This window comes from Haliotis rubra, unplaced genomic scaffold (genome assembly GCF_003918875.1).
Source record: "Haliotis rubra isolate DU_JTF1 unplaced genomic scaffold, ASM391887v1 Scf517, whole genome shotgun sequence".
Taxonomy (NCBI): Eukaryota; Metazoa; Mollusca; class Gastropoda; order Lepetellida; family Haliotidae; genus Haliotis; species Haliotis rubra.
The window spans coordinates 386,998-404,519 of NW_025767210.1; the positions used below are offsets into that span (position 1 = coordinate 386,998).

At 45.0% G+C, this 17,522-nt stretch overlaps 1 protein-coding gene across 2 annotated transcripts; it reads left to right on the forward strand.

Annotated features, from left to right (window-relative positions):
• The first annotated feature begins 293 nt into the window (after positions 1–293).
• Positions 294–16,241, forward strand: LOC124292427. Of its 2 annotated transcripts, none has more exons than XM_046729508.1 (8): positions 294–622; positions 8,440–8,757; positions 9,272–9,400; positions 12,827–12,854; positions 13,608–13,642; positions 14,362–14,445; positions 14,743–14,826; positions 15,735–16,241. In XM_046729508.1, the coding sequence occupies exons 1-8, from the start codon at positions 550–552 to the stop codon at positions 15,806–15,808; spliced, it is 825 nt and encodes a 274-aa protein (XP_046585464.1). In that variant the 5' UTR covers positions 294–549; the 3' UTR covers positions 15,809–16,241. The 2 variants fall into 2 exon arrangements, with proteins under 2 accessions (XP_046585464.1, XP_046585463.1); XM_046729507.1 differs by having other exon boundaries at positions 295–622; positions 9,266–9,400.
• Positions 16,242–17,522: the final 1,281 nt, after the last annotated feature.

The window sequence follows — 17,522 nt, forward strand, 5'->3', positions numbered from 1 at the left end:
TGTTTTTAGTTTCTGTAAAATATGTTCATTTCAGAGACTAGTTGTTAGTCTACTAGGACCCCCCCAGTTTTTCTTCTCAGTCAGCAGCTGAGTTATTGAATTATATTCCACTGGCAATAGGGTGCACATTGACTTCACGAGAAGTTTTTCTTTGTCCATGCTCGGTCATACTTGCAAACACATTTGTACACCAGCAGCTTTGAATATAGTTTGAGCTATAACTGTGTGGCTGTATTGTACTGGCGTCTAAAACATTCCATTGAAGCTATATGCGACCTGGGGTTGCCTTTTGAATTATTTATGCCGAAAACAGGAATGTATGAATGGCGGTCGCCTACTGGCTGTTGGCGGGGGTTGTCATATATTTGTAAATGTTAGAGGATGTATCTTTCTTGAAAGAATTTTAAAGCACGTAAAAAGTGGGCTTATTGAAAGGAATTAATACTTGACAGCGCCCAAGGTCTTTCATGCTGAGGGCGGGTATATCTGCTGTCGGGTGTTGGTAGACGCCTCCAGGAGTTAAAGTAAGTCAGTGTTTGACAGAAGAGGATGGATTTCTACAACGTTCCCGCGGGTTGCTTATCAGTTCTTGTGTACTGTCTGTGGATTTCTACTAGCAAAGGTACGTTATATATGTTACCTACCTAAGACTGAGAAAAATGTGTAGCTTATTAAAATAACTAATAAACTGTAACCCACCTACGTAATTAAATAGTTAAGCAAGGCAATATTACATTCTGGTTTCTGTTGTACAAGCAAATCATGACATCCCCTGTATACGGTCATACACAACTGGAAGGAGTTGCTTGGACTGTCTTCGGTTTAATTATTACTTTAAGCAATTATTAATAATAATAATTCATTCATTTATATAGCGGCTAGTATCTATCTGACTAATGCTGGACGCTGTAATCAGAACCTGATTATTATTACCCCGGATGACCCAATCTGTCTGTGAGGGGCTAGAAGGTTAATAGTCACATCACCGGGTATCCATTTTATGCAACCAGGGGCAATTTTTAACAAGGTGAGACCACATGTATCACATGTGCTTCGTTGTTGGGCAGGACTGAAGTCCTAGAAACTTTCAGGAGTCAAGCTGTCAAACACGGTCACCCATCCAAAGACTGTCTAAGCTCGACGTTGCTTAACTTCAACTGATTCGTGACCTGAGCTCTGTGCACAGGACCACACGCCACATAGTTACCCCGTTAACTTATAAGCTTTGAACTTAAATTAACAGGCTTCGTTTGGAAACAATATCAGTCTCCATAATGACGAGCCCACACCCACACAGTGAGGGTTGGATTATATTAATTTGTTGAACATTAACTTCTCAGTCAACCTTCTCCGACATTGCTTGCAATAAATATTACTCGTTACTTTTCGATGAATTTTCTTTCAATATTCTTACGGCAGGTCCCGTCAAAAATCAGGGTTAGGATAATTGATCTTCAGCAACCCATGCTTGTCGCAAGAGGGGACTAACGGGTTCGGGTGGTCAGGCTTGCTGACTTGGTCATCGTATAGCAACTGAGTAGATCGATGCTGATGATGTTGATCACTGTATTGTATGGTCATGACTCGATGATTGACAGTCCGTCGCTATATAGGTGGAATATTGCTTAGTGTGGCGTTAAACACAAACCAACCAACCAAACTTGTGACAGGTAGCCTTCACGTCACACACCCAGGTTCCAATCCCCACATCTCATCGAAGCCCGTTCCGGGTGTCATATTCACTCATTTCTGTGAAATAGTCACCCTGAGCACACGGCAATCACTAAGCTAATGCTACTAATTTGTGTGTGTGTGAGTGAGTGAGTGAAGTGCACTGACTACTCGGGTCCTATATCACAGATATACACAGCATGCGCCTGTGGTAGTGACTATGACTATTCATCTTGTCTCATGTACTGATGACTGTCTGTCTGTCTGTCTTCCTATCTGTTTGTCTGTCTGTCTGTGTTCCTATCTGTTTGTCTGTCTGAGTATGCGTATTGGTTTAAATGAGCTGGAACGTGCACCCCTCCCTTTTTTAACAACCAGATTACAAAGCCCAATGACATCCACCGTCGTGACGTTGCTGGGGAGTAGAATGAAAAACAAACCACAAAACATATCAAAGCACAAATCGAAAGACACTTATTGAAGCAGAAATTTTAGCACATAAATATACATCCTAAATCATGTCAGCCACTGAATAGGCGTCTGGGCGTACACACTGGCCCACGTGACTCATGCTAAACCTCTCTGAACATGACTACCCAGCTGTATATAGAGCCATTGTCCACTCAGGTACAACCGAACTTCTCGTCCCTCTCTCCCCAACACACACACACAAACAAACATATATTACGAATTGGAAATAACGTCAGTTTATGTGTTAATTAACCAATACTTTATAGAAAAAGTCCCTATAAATTTGTAAATTATCAGATTGTATTACTTTACTGACCGTAATCATTACTTTATAACCATTGCTACAAATTGTCAAATTATAATAATTAATATTTACTTATAACCCTTGCTATAAATTATCAGATTATGATAATTAATCATTACTTTATTACCCTTGTTGTGAATTATCGGATTATGGCGATTAATCAGTACTTCATAACAATTACTGCTATAAATTTTCTCATTATAATGAATCATCATTGTTTATAACTCTTCCTATAACTTATCATATTAAAGTTTGATCAATCATTACTGTATAACCGTTGCTATAAATTGTCAAAATACAATGATAAATTATTACTTTATAACCATTGCTATAAATTGTCAGATGATATTGTGATTAGTCATTACGCAATACCAATTAGCATAAGCTATCAGGCTGTATGGTCATTTACCACCACTGTGTGATTGCTAAACAGTGGCTGACTGTACAGTGAGAGATCATTGCTTCATATCCATTGCTCTGATATGCAACTGCTTTCAGCCAGAGACAATACCAATACCCGGGGTGTACACTGTACATTATATGGGCAAACGGTGAATCACATGATTCGGGTCATCCTTGGAGGTGTAGTCGAGGTGTACTGACGGACCATATGGACAGACCATATAGGTAGTTGGGGACTCTCCTAATTCGGCGTGTACTCGAGGTTATACCATATCGGAAGTGTCGACCTCCCGTGCCTTGAAGTGTACTCGATGATAGACCATATGGGTAGTGGGGACCTCCCCTTACTGGTGGTGTACTCGAGGATAGACCATATGGGTAGTGGGGACCTCCCCTTACTGGGGGTGTACTCGATGATAGACCATATGGATAGTGGGGACCTCTCCTTACTGGCGGTGTACTCAAGGATAGACTATATGTTTACTGGGAACCTCCCCTTACTGGTGATGTACTCGAAGATAGACCATATGGATAGTGGGGACCTCCCCTTACTAGGGGTGAACTCGAGGATAGACCATATGGGTAGTGGGGACCTCCCCTTACTGGGGGTGTACTCGATGATAGACCGTATGGGTAGTGGGGACTCTCCTTACTAGGGATGTACTCGATTATAGACCGTATGGGCAGTGTGGGCCTCCCCTTAATGGGGTGTACTCGAGGATAGACCATATGGGCAGTGTGGACCTCCCGTTACGGGGGGTGTACTCGATGATAGACCATATGGGTAGTGGGGACTCTCCTTACTGGGGATGTACTCGATTATAGACCATATGCGTAGTGGGGACTCTCCTTACTAGGGCTGTACTCGATTATAGACCGTATGGGCAGTGTGGACCTCCCCTTACTGGGGATGTACTCGATGATAGACCGTATGGGTAGTGGGGACCTCCCCTTACTGGGGTGTACTCGATTATAGACCGTATGGGCAGTGTGGACCTCCCCTTACTGGGGGTGTACTCGAGGATAGACCGTATGGGTAGTGGGGACTCTCCTTACTAGGGATGTACTCGATGATAGACCATATGGGCAGTGTGGACCTCCCCTTACTGGGGGTGTACTCGATTATAGACCATATGGGCAGTGTGGACCTCCCCTTACTGGGGGTGTACTCGAGGATAGACCGTACGGGCAGTGTGGACCTCCCCTTACTGGGGATGTACTCGATGATAGACCGTATGGGTAGTGGGGACTCTCCTTACTGGGTATGTACTCGATTATAGACCATATGGGTAGTGGGGACTCTCCTTACTAGGGCTGTACTCGATTATAGACCGTATGGGCAGTGTGGACCTCCCCTTACTGGGGGTGTACTCGAGGATAGACCATATGGGTAGTGGGGACCTCCCCTTACGGGGGCTGTACTCGATTATAGACCGTATGGGCAGTGTGGACCTCCCCTTACTGGGGGTGTACTCGAGGATAGACCGTACGGGCAGTGTGGACCTCCCCTTACTGGGGGTGTACTCGAGGATAGACCATATGGGTAGTGGGGACCTCCCCTTACGGGGGCTGTACTCGATTATAGACCGTATGGGCAGTGTGGACCTCCCCTTACTGGGGGTGTACTCGAGGATAGACCGTATGGGTAGTGGGGACCTCCCCTTACTGGGGCTGTACTCGATTATAGACCGTATGGGCAGTGTGGACCTCCCCTTACTGGGGGTGTACTCGATGATAGACCGTATGGGCAGTGTGGACCTCCCCTTACTGGGGGTGTACTCGAGGATAGACCGTACGGGCAGTGTGGACCTCCCCTTACTGGGGATGTACTCGATGATAGACCGTATGGGTAGTGGGGACCTCTCCTTACTGGGGTGTACTCGATTATAGACCGTATGGGCAGTGTGGACCTCCCCTTACTGGGGTGTACTCGATGATAGACCGTATGGGTAGTGGGGACTCCCCTTACTGGGGATGTACTCGATTTTGGACCATATGGGTAGTGGGGACTCTCCTTACTAGGGCTGTACTCGATTATAGACCGTATGGGTAGTGTGGACCTCCCCTTACTGGGGGTGTACTCGAGGATAGACCATATGGGCAGTGGGGACCTCCCCTTACTGGGGCTGTACTCGATGATAGACGGTACGTGCAGTGTGGACCTCCCCTTACTGGGGGTGTACTCGATTATAGACCATATGGGTAGTGTGGACCTCCCCTTACGGGGGTTGTACTCGATGATAGACCATATGGGTAGTGGGGACTCTCCTTACTGGGGATGTACTCGATTATAGACCATATGCGTAGTGGGGACTCTCCTTACTAGGGCTGTACTCGATTATAGACCGCATGGGCAGTGTGGACCTCCCCTTACTGGGGGTGTACTCGATGATAGACCGTATGGGTAGTGGGGACCTCTCCTAACTGGGGTGTACTCGATTATAAACCGTATGGGCAGTGTGGACCTCCCCTTACTGGGGGTGTACTCGAGGATAGACCGTATGGGTAGTGGGGACTCTCCTTACTAGGGATGTACTCGATGATAGACCATATGGGCAGTGTGGACCTCCCCTTACTGGGGGTGTACTCGATTATAGACCATATGGGCAGTGTGGACCTCCCCTTACTGGGGGTGTACTCGAGGATAGACCGTACGGGCAGTGTGGACCTCCCCTTACTGGGGGTGTACTCGAGGATAGACCATATGGGTAGTGGGGACTCTCCTTACTGGGGATGTACTCGATTATAGACCATATGCGTAGTGGGGACTCTCCTTACTAGGGCTATACTCGATTATAGACCGTATGGGCAGTGTGGACCTCCCCTTACTGGGGGTGTACTCGATGATAGACCGTATGGGTAGTGGGGACCTCTCCTTACTGGGGTGTACTCGATTATAAACCGTATGGGCAGTGTGGACCTCCCCTTACTGGGGGTGTACTCGAGGATAGACCGTATGGGTAGTGGGGACTCTCCTTACTAGGGATGTACTCGATGATAGACCGTATGGGCAGTGTGGACCTCCCCTTACTGGGGGTGTACTCGATTATAGACCATATGGGCAGTGTGGACCTCCCCTTACTGGGGGTGTACTCGAGGATAGACCGTACGGGCAGTGTGGACCTCCCCTTACTGGGGGTGTACTCGATGATAGACCATATGGGTAGTGGGGACTCTCCTTACTGGGGATGTACTCGATTATAGACCATATGGGAAGTGGGGACTCTCCTTACTAGGGCTGTACTCGATTATAGACCGTATGGGCAGTGTGGACCTCCCCTTACTGGGGGTGTACTCGAGGATAGACCGTACGGGCAGTGTGGACCTCCCCTTACTGGGGGTGTACTCGAGGATAGACCATATGGGTAGTGGGGACCTCCCCTTACGGGGGCTGTACTCGATTATAGACCGTATGGGCAGTGTGGACCTCCCCTTACTGGGGGTGTACTCGAGGATAGACCGTACGGGCAGTGTGGACCTCCCCTTACTGGGGGTGTACTCGAGGATAGACCATATGGGTAGTGGGGACCTCCCCTTACGGGGGCTGTACTCGATTATAGACCGTATGGGCAGTGTGGACCTCCCCTTACTGGGGGTGTACTCGAGGATAGACCGTACGGGCAGTGTGGACCTCCCCTTACTGGGGATGTACTCGATGATAGACCGTATGGGTAGTGGGGACCTCTCCTTACTGGGGTGTACTCGATTATAGACCGTATGGGCAGTGTGGACCTCCCCTTACTGGGGGTGTACTCGATGATAGACCGTATGGGTAGTGGGGACTCCCCTTACTGGGGATGTACTCGATTTTGGACCATATGGGTAGTGGGGACTCTCCTTACTAGGGCTGTACTCGATTATAGACCGTATGGGTAGTGTGGACCTCCCCTTACTGGGGGTGTACTCGAGGATAGACCATATGGGTAGTGGGGACCTCCCCTTACTGGGGCTGTACTCGAAGATAGACGGTACGTGCAGTGTGGACCTCCCCTTACTGGGGGTGTACTAGATTATAGACCATATGGGTAGTGGGGACCTCCCCTTACGGGGGTTGTACTCGAGGATAGACCGTACGGGCAGTGTGGACCTCCCCTTACTGGGGGTGTACTCGATGATAGACCATATGGGTAGTGGGGACCTCCCCTTACTGGTGGTGTACTCGGGGATAGACCGTACGGGCAGTGTGGACCTCCCCTTACTGATGGTGTACTCGATGATAGACCATATGGGTAGTGTGGACCTCCCCTTACTGGGGGTGCACTCGATGATAGAGTATATGTGTACTGGGGATCTCCCCTTACTGGGGGTGTACTCGATGATAGACAATATGGATAGTGGGAGCCTCTCCTTACTGGGGGTGCACTCGATGATAGAGTATATGTGTACTGGGGATCTCCCCTTACTGGGGGTGTACTCGAGGATAGACCATATGGGTAGTGGGGGCCTCCCCTTACTAGGTGTGTACTCGAGGATAGACCGTATGGGTAGTGGGGACCTCTCCTTACTAGGGGTGAACTCGAGGATAGACCATATGGATAGTGGGAGCCTCCCCTTACTGGGGGTGTACTCGAAGATAGACCGTATGTGGACCTCTCCTTACTGGGGGTGTAATGGAGGATAAGATCTTATGGATAGTGCTGTCCACGCTGGAGACGTGTTTGGTTCAGTTACGAGACGTGTTTTTCGCTTCTTTGAACTGACGGAAGACTGCGGGCAGTCTTTGTTATTATAATAGTGTGTTCAATGTAAGGGCATAACGTAACACAGATGAAATTCTTCGGCCACTCTCCATTACCATTATGCAAAAAGCAAACATTTTCAACACGACAATATTTACTTGGCAACACTGACATCGTCCCTTTGACAAAGCGCAACGTCCATGTACTGCCATGGCCCTCGAGGTCTCCAGACCTTAACCCCATCGAACATCTACGCGATGCTGTTGATCAATGTCTCCTGGTACGATCGTCAGCATCACCCCCATACACCTCCAACACTTGGCACAAGCACTGCAGAAACTAGTGTAACATGCCAAAATCCACAACACATTTGGTGTCCCCTCAGTGATATTGCTGAAATATTGCTAAAAGCGGGGTAAAACAATCCTCACTCACTCACTGAGTGTGTTATACACGTTAACCTGAGGCATGACATATCAGAGTGAGTGAGTGAGTATGGTTCTACACCGCTTTTAGCAATATTGCAGTAACATCACGGCGAGGGACACTAAAAATGGGCTTCACACATTGTACCCTGTGGGGAATCGAACCAGGGAGTCCGGCGTGACGAGCGAACGTTTTAACCACTAGGCTACCCTTCACCCCATATGGCATCAGAAGGCTAGCACATAATCTCTGTCACACACACAAGCATGTGCACATCTTGAACTCAACTAAAAACGCCATAGCATATCATCTCGTCCAGTTGCATCAAGCTAATTTATTTTTCTGATGGTATACCAGAACGTTGGTCGTTGCTCGTGCTTAAATCACTAGGTCCAACTTGATTATTTAGAAGTCTTGTGACATGAATTGAATACCGCAGACTGGTGTTATCCAGAAATCACTAATGTTCTCGGACCTTCTCTTCAGGGGTCCCAGTTCTCACAAGTTTTCCTGACCCTCCCATAGATGGGAAGCCGTTCACCTTCACCTGTACAGAGAATGGAGGGCTGGATCCAAATCTGGTGGTTTGGTACAGAAACGGCACAGATAAGAATGTCCGTCCCACATCAAAAACCATCATCTTCGGCAACGTCGTAAAAGACCTCAACGTCACCGTCAGCAGCAACCAATTCAACCTGACCTTCTTTTTCCTAATAAGTCAGGAGCAGAATGTTCCATGGAGGTGCACACATAACGGCGTATCAAGCAATACCGTCACTGTGACGACTGCTACTCAAAATATTCGTGAGTATAGCCAAGTTAGCCACATCTTTCTGTCACCCAGCGGCCCAGTCCTCTAATTCGATGTTGTGAGTTGCGTCCCTTTGGCAAGCCAGGAACCTATCATTGTGGGTACGAACCCCGGTGTACTGCGAAAACCGCTGTGGTAAAACCCAGGCATATGCTACTGAGAAACTTGTTGTTATCTGTATATTGTAATCTACAGTGTCTGACGTCAGTTATGATTCCATTGGTATGGGGCGGTGGGGTAGCCTAGTGGTTAAAGCATTCACTGGTCACGCCGAAGACCCGGGGTCGATTCCCCACATGGGTACAATGGGTGAAGCCCATTTCTGGTGTTGTACGCCGCAATATTGCTGGAATATTGCCACCCCCACCGTAAAACTAAACTCACTCTTTTCATTGGTGTGAGAAAGACGGAGAATCGGTTTGAGATTTTGAGTTCACTGACGAGAAACCCAATTTGCTTTATTTGTATGAACGTTACATTAAAAATGGTGCTGATGTTTGTCTGTAGCTGCAACGGCAACGGCTGCCGCAACAACTGATCTGTCACCCATCTACACCCTCGCCGGCATCGCAGCAGCAGCCATCCTCGTCACCATCTTCATCATCATCATCGCTGCGTGCAGGGACCGCAGAAAGGGTAAGGAATAGTGTGTGACTAAAGTGACTGAAAGTTTGACTATAGTGAGTGAGTGTGTGACCAGAGTGAGTAAGTGTGTGACTAGAGTGAGTGAGTGTGTGACTAAAATGAGTGTGTGAATAGAGTGAGTGTGTGAATAGAGTGGGTGTGTGACTAGAGTGAGTGAGTGTGTGACTAGAGTGAGTGAGCGAGTGTGTGACTAAAGTGAGTGAGTGACTAGAGAGTGTGTGACTAGAGTGAGTGAGTGACTAGAGTGAGTGAGTGTGTGACTAGAGTGAGTGTGTGTGTGACTAGAGTGAGTGTGTGTGTGACTAGAGTGAGTGTGTGAGTGACTAGAGTGAATGTGTGTGACTAGAGTGAGTGTGTGTTACTAGAGTGAGTGAGTGTGACTAGAGTGAGTCAGAGTGTGTGAGTGAGTGTGAGTAGGGTGAGTGTATGTGTGTGTGTGACTAGAGTGAGTGTGTGTGACTAGAGTGAGTGTGTGTGACTAGAGTGAGTGTGTGTGACTAGAGTGAGTGTGTGACTAGAGTGAGTGTGTGACTAGAGTGAATGTGTGACTAGAGTGAGTGTGTGTGACTAGAGTGAATGTGTGTGACTAGAGTGAGTGTGTGTTACTAGAGTGAGTGAGTGTGACTAGAGTGTGTGAGTGAGTGTGAGTAGGATGAGTGTATGTGTGTGTGTGACTAGAGTGAGTGTGTGTGACTAGAGTGAGTGTGTGTGTGACTAGAGTGAGTGAGTGTGACTAGAGTGAGTGAGTGTGAGACTAGAATGAGTGTGTGACTAGAGTGAGTGTGTGACTAGAGAATGTGTGACTAAAGTGTGTGACTAAAGTGATGTGTGACTAGAGTGAGTGTGTGACTAGACTGAGTGAGTGTGACTAGAGTGAGTGTGTGTGTGACTGAAGTGAGCGTATGTGACTAGAGTGGGTGTGTGTGTGTGACTAGAGTGAGTGTGTGTGACTAGAGTGAGTGTATGTGTGACTAGAGTGAGTGAGTGTGACTAGAGTGAGTGAGTGTGAGACTAGAATGAGAGTGTGACTAGAGTGAGTGAGTGACTAGAGAATGTGTGACTAAAGTGAGTGACTAGAGTGAGTGTGTGACTAGAGTGAAGTGTGACTAGAGTTGTATGTGTGTGTGTGTGTATGTGTGACTAGAGTGAGCGTGTGTGTGACTAGAGAGTGAGTGTGTGTGACTAGAGTGAGTGTGTGACTAGAGTGATGTGTGACTAGAGTGAGTGTGTGTGACTAGAGTGATGTGTGACTAGAGTGAGTGTGTGACTAGAGTCAGTGTGTGTGACTAGAGTCAGTGTGTGACTAGAGTGTGTGTGAGTGAGTGTGACTAGAGTGAGTGTGTGTGACTAGAGTGAGTTTGTGTGACAAGAGTGAGTGAGTGTGACTAGAGTGAGTGTGTGACTAGAGAGTGTGAGTGAGTGTGATTAGGGTGAGCGAGTGTGTGACTAGAGTGAGTGTGTGTGACTAGAGTCAGTGTGTGACTAGAGTGTGTGAGTGAGTGTGACTAAAGTGAGTGTGTGTGTGACTAGAGTGGGTGAGTGTGACTAAAGTGAGTGTGACTCGAGTGGGTGTGACTAAAGTGAGTGTGTGACTAGAGTGAGTGTATGTGTTAGTATAGTGAGTGAGTGTGACTAGAGTGAGTGAGTGCGTGACTAGAGTGAGTGAGTGTGTGAGTACAGTGAGTGTGTGACTAGAGTGAGTGTGTGTGACTAGAGTGAGCGTGTGTGTGACTAGAGTGAGTGTGTGCGACTAGAGTGTGCGAGTGAGTGTGAGTAGGGTGAGTGTATGTGTGTGTGTGACTAGAGTGAGTATGTGTGACTAGAGTCAGCGTGTGACTAGAGTGTATGAGTGAGTGTGACTAGGGTGCTTGTGTGTGACTAGAGTGATTGTGTGTGACTAGAGTGAGTGAGTGTGGCTAGAGTGAGTGTGTGACTAGAGTGAGTGTGTGACTAGAGTGAGTGTGTGACTAGAGTGAGTGAGTGTGACTAGAGTGAGTGTGTGTGACTAGAGTGAGTGTGACTAGAGAGTGTGTGACTGTGACTAAGAGTGAGTGTGTGACTAGAGTGATGTGTGACTAGAGTGAGTGATTAGGGTGATGTGTGACTAGAGTGAGTTTGTGACTAGAGTGAGTATGTGACTAGAGTGAGTGTGTGTGACTAGAGTGAGTGTGTGTGACTAAAGTGAGTGTGTTTGAGTAGAGTGAGTGTGTGACTAGAGTGAGTGTGTGTGACTAGAGTGTGTGAGTGTGACTAGAGTGAGTGAATGTGTGACTTGAGTGAGTGTGTGTGACTAAAGTGAGTGTGTGTGACTAGAGTGAGTGAGTGTGTGATTAGAGTGAGTAAGTGTGACAAGAGTGTGTGAGTGTGTGACTAGAGTGAGTGAGTGTGTGACTAGAGTGAGTGTGTGACTACAGTGTGTGTGACTAGAGTGTGTGAGTGTGACTAGAGTGAGTGAGTGTGTGACTAGAGTGAGTGAGTGAGTGTGACTAGAGTGAGTGAGTGTGTGACTAGAGTGAGTGTGTGTGACTAGAGTGAGTTTGTGACTAAAGTGATGTGTGACTAGAGTGAGTGATTAGAGTGACTAGAGTGATTGTGTGTGTGGCTAGAGTGATTGTGTGTATGACTAGAGTGATTGTGTGTGTGACTAGAGTGAGTGATTAGAGTGACTAGAGTAAGTGAGTGTGTGACAAGACTTAGTGAGTCTATGATTAGAGTGAGCGAATATGTGATTAGAGTGAGTGTGTCACTAGAGTGCGTGTGTGACGAGAATGAATGATTGTGTGACTAGAGTGAGTGTGAATAGAGTGAGTTAGTGTGTGATTAGAGTGAGTGAGTGAATGGACGCGGTGTGTACTATAAGAACGGATTTTTTTCTCGGAGAAACAATAACGACCAAATTGGCATTGAGAATAACATCTTGTTAAAAAGAATTTTAAAAAGAAAGGGTATGTATGTATGTATGTATGTATGTATGTATGTATGTATGTATGTATGTATGTATGTATGTATGTATGTATGTATGTATGTATGTATGTATGTATGTATGTATGTATGTATGTATGTATGTATGTATGTATGTATGTATGTATGTATGTATGTATGTATGTATGTATGTATGTATGTATGTATGTATGTATGTATGTATGTATGTATGTATGTATGTATGTATGTATGTATATTCTACCTCCCCTGAATCCTCACCCGTTGACGAGTTGACGATTTACGGAATTATATTTAGCAAGACAAGGAAATAGGTTTTATGGCTTAAACTGTATCCAGCAGTTGTAGATTTAGTTGTAAAGTACGCTCTCACGAGCATATGATTGTTTTGTACTGATTATCCGCCGCTTCTGTTTCTCAGCCATGAACAATATGAGAAGCATCGTCAAATAAAACTGACACATTTGACTGTTTCAGATCAGGGACAGCGGATTAGACGATCAAGGTAAAGCATGACTTATTTTGATGAGTTGTTAAATATTCTCAAAGCACAAAAAGCCCAGTGCTACTCACTACACAGAGTTATGCCCCCTGATCGCGGCAGATCCTCGGATCAACAGAATCGAATCCATGAATCCATGGAATAGTTTGATTGAATGTTCTCCATGCAACAGCTCTTTGATAGGCTGTAAACATCACTTCCGGCTGTCCTCCTCCATCAAGCTCAAGTTGTGAAGTGCATAGCGGCTTAAACCCAACTTAATCACTCCTTGTCCTTCTGGTCAGACAGATGGGATTTGTTTGTTTGTTTGTGCGTTATTTAACGTCGCACTCAGCAATATTCCAGCAATATGGCGGCTGTCTGTAAATATTCGAGTCTGGACCAGACAATCCATTGATCAACAGCCTGACCACCCGATCCCGTTTGTCGCCAACAGCAAACATGCACGGCTGAAGACTGATGGGAACAGTGCTTGTATTGAAAACATGTGACAAAACTGACTGTGTGTTGCGTTGACAGCGCAGATCCTCGGTCACAATGCCATCACTGGATTGTCTGGTATAGGGTGCATTATTATCAGGGCTCTTTCAAACCGACTGAATATTGCTGAGTGTGGCGGCAAACAAAGAAGGAAACACGTCACGCTACATGTCCGCGTCTGTCATGTAATCAGATGTCAGGTTTGGTATAACATAAACATTAATATAAACATTGATATAAACAACTCTCCTTGACATTCTTCTGTTATATTTTCAGCATGAATACCACTTCCAGCGACAGACGAAGCATAGGTAACATCATTCTGCAGTTTAGTTAAAGTTGAATATAACAAGCTATCAGCTGGAATTATCTGCCCTGTCCCCCCCCCCCCCCTCTCTCTCTCTCTCTCACTCTCTCACTCAATCGAAATGTATTCTTGTTCGCTAGAAATCAAGGGTACATCATATTTCCTGTATATTATGCATGTCAACCTCTTTATTGTATACGGGGCTGTGGGGTAACCTAGTGGTTTAAGCGTTGGCTCGTCACGCCGAAGATCCGGGTTCGAATCCCCACATGGGTACAATATGTGAAACTCATTTCTGGTGTCCCCCGCCATGATATCGCTGGAATATTGCTAAAATTGGCGTAAAGCCATTCTCACTCACTCACTCATTTTATTGTATACAAAAGCTACAGGGCTTTTCCTTGCCCTGTCGTCATATTTCCTCCTATATCAGGTCCAGATGGTTTGTGTTGATTGAGAAGGGGAATTGATTGTTTTAGAAAAAAACAAAACCGTCCCTCCTCAAAATATTAAGCAACTGCTTCTTCGGGTAAATTCTGTCAACTATTAATCTGTGGAATAATGAAGGATGTAGTTTGGATACGGGGAGTGTTGTCCGTTACGTCGACACACAGATCAACGTAAAACCTCGTCATATCGTCTAATCGTATGGAAATATCTGTTGATAGAAGCTTAGGGTAACAAGAATACTTAGTACTATGTTTTTATTCTATTTCACTTCAGAAATGGTCACCCACGATATGTACAGGCCCTACCTCGGCCACAGAGTGACACCGTCAACACGAGGATGGCACAATAATTTTGTCGGTCAGTACTCCAACATGTGACTGTCTTTCAAAGTCCTCCTCCATACATAGTTGTGTGTGTGCCATGAATGAATGAATGAATGAATTATCGGCACAACAAATATATCATTTTGTACTTTAGTGAAATGGAATTTTTGGGCAATGAAACCAAGTTACCGTAGGGAGTTATGGTAAGGGAAGTAGGGTAGCCATTCCATCTTGCACCCCCCAAACTATTCCTATGGTCTTTACTTCCCCGACGTTTTTAACATTTAACGAGGGTGCATGGTAAAATGTTCGTGTTTTTTGTTTACTTCAGACATGGTCGACAACGATATGTACAGGTCCTACCTCGGCCACAGAGCGACACCGACAACACGAGTATGGCAAGATAATTTTGTCGGTGAGTACTCCAACGTGTAACGATGTGAGAGAATGAGTTAAGTTTTACGCCGCCTTTAGCAGTATTCCGGCAATATCACGGCGAGGAATACCAGAAATGGGCTTCACATATTGTACCCATGTGGGGACGAACGCGGTTGTTCGGCTAGACGAGCGACCGCTTTAACCACCAGGCCAACCCACAGCTCATGTTGTTGTTTAACGCCACACACAGCAATATTCCAGATATAGGGCGGCGGTCAGTAATCGAGTCTGGACCAGACAATCCAGTGATCAATAGCACGAGTATCGGTCTATACATTTGGAATATGATGACGTGTGTCAACCAAGTCAGCGAGCCTGACCACCTGATCCCGTTAGTCGCTTTTTACGCCAAGCATAGGTTGCCCGGACCTTCATTGATGAATGAATGAATGAATGAATGAATGATCGGCGCAAACTAAATAGAACTTTTATGAAATGCACTTTTATGAAATGAAATCAATGGCATGCTTGATGTTGACCTGGGCCTTCTTGCACAGAACTAGTTCATGTCCCCAAGCGAAAGGATCATGCGCATGCGCAGGTGGTGATGTTCGCGAACACAAAGATGTTGGTTCGAACAGTTTTATTTTTTTATATACATGTTTGCATGTTTTTGTTTATGATATATATTATCACTTTAAGCCATGCCAAGTTCATTCTTTTAATAATTCCTTTTTTCTAAGCCTAACCATTTGCGGCAATAACATAAACTGGCAGAAGGCCGATATGGTAAGGGAATACACAACACTAATTACATTGTCATTTTACTTCAGTTGTATATACTAATTCGAGGTTTTTAACATTTTCCTTTCAGGTTTAGCGTGGTTTGTAATACCACCAAACAGATTTCTAACGTCCATTCCAATAATTTCTGCTTTGTTGTAGATGTATACAGCCAGGTGATCAAGCCGAGGTACAACGACCGCCAGTACAGCTTGGGAAGAATGGGGCGATTCTAAAGAAAAGCATTCGTTCCTTCCTACTAACGAATGCTCGGATCGCTAACATAATGTCATTGGATACTCTAAACATGTTTTGTTTGATACACGATAGCAGAAGGTTTCATTCCCTCACTCATGTGACAAGTAATCCCAGTGCAATAGGACCATTCAATGATACCGACGCCGTGGTGACATGGTGATCTTCCCACAGTGAGATCACGTTTATCGGCTAGAGAGGAAACAGATGTGTTGCTGTGTTTGTTGGTGGTGTTTGTGTTCTCCTCTTGACGCTCGACCTGTCTGTAGCTCTGTGTTCCCTGTTTAACTTGAACACTAAACTTATATCTACGTATCTATTTGTACATGTGTGTACGTGTTAATGTTAACGTGCCCATGACTACCACCACCACCGCCATCATCATCATCATCATCGTCATCATCATCATCATCATCGTCGTCGTCGTCATCATCATCATCATCATCATCATCATCATCATCATCATCATCATCATCATCATCATCATCATCATCATCATCATCATCATCATCATCATCACCATCACCATCACCGTCGTCGTCATCATCTTCATCATCATCATCATCATCATCACCACCATCACCATCACCATCATCATCATCGTCGTCGTCGTCATCATCTTCATCTTCATCATCATCATCGTCGTCGTCGTCGTCATCATCGTCATCATCATCGTCGTCATCGTCATCCCTATGTTACATATGTTATATTCGTCATTAAACGTTCTCAGTAAAGTCAATCAATCTTATTTCGTACTGAAGAGGCCACAGGCCTATAGTACATATACATATGATGGGGAATTACATGCATAAATATATTTACATTACACTGATAAAACTTTTGTTCTATACGACATTGCATTGTGAGTGAACATGGCAAGATTTTGTAATATATACTCATGCCAATAATGGTTGTCACCCCCTTCAATTTTTTTAATTGGAGAGGGGGGGTGAGGTGAGGTGTGTGGGGGAGGGGGGTGACAACCATTATTGGCATGAGTATATTTTGATGTTTACTGCTTGTAAGAAATAGAGAATTGTATGATACCTAGTATTTGGATGGACATAGTAATACCTTTAATATATTTACAGCGTATTGAATTATACGATGGACAGATGAGAAGAAAGTGATATTCATCTTCAATTTCATTTAAATTACAAAGTGTGCATATTCTTCCTTTTTAACATTTTTATATCTGCCGCTTTCAATCAACAAATCGTGAGATGTACATCGAAATCTTGCTAGTAATCGCCTAAATTTCTTTATATTAACACATGATAAGTATACTTCATTGAATAGATCATTTTTAAATTTTGAAAAATAATAACGTTTACTTTACAAAAATATTTACTCATACCATGTTTGAAGATATATGTCTCTAAGTCTTATGGTTCACGATTGAACAAATGATGTATGATATTCTACATATTGTGCATTCCAAACGTGTCCGAAGCCAATAGAGAATAAAAAGTTCTTAACATGAGATGTCCAATTTCTTTGTCCGTTTTCATCATACAATAGCATCATATCATAACATTTTTTCGGTAAATGATATGGAGGCATATTTACCAGTTCTAACCAATATTTGACAACTTTTGAGCTTGTAAACATGTGCATTGGATATCTGCTACATTCATCTTAAACCACTGCGTTAACTGTATTCAATTTAACACCATGATATTTCTTGCATGCATT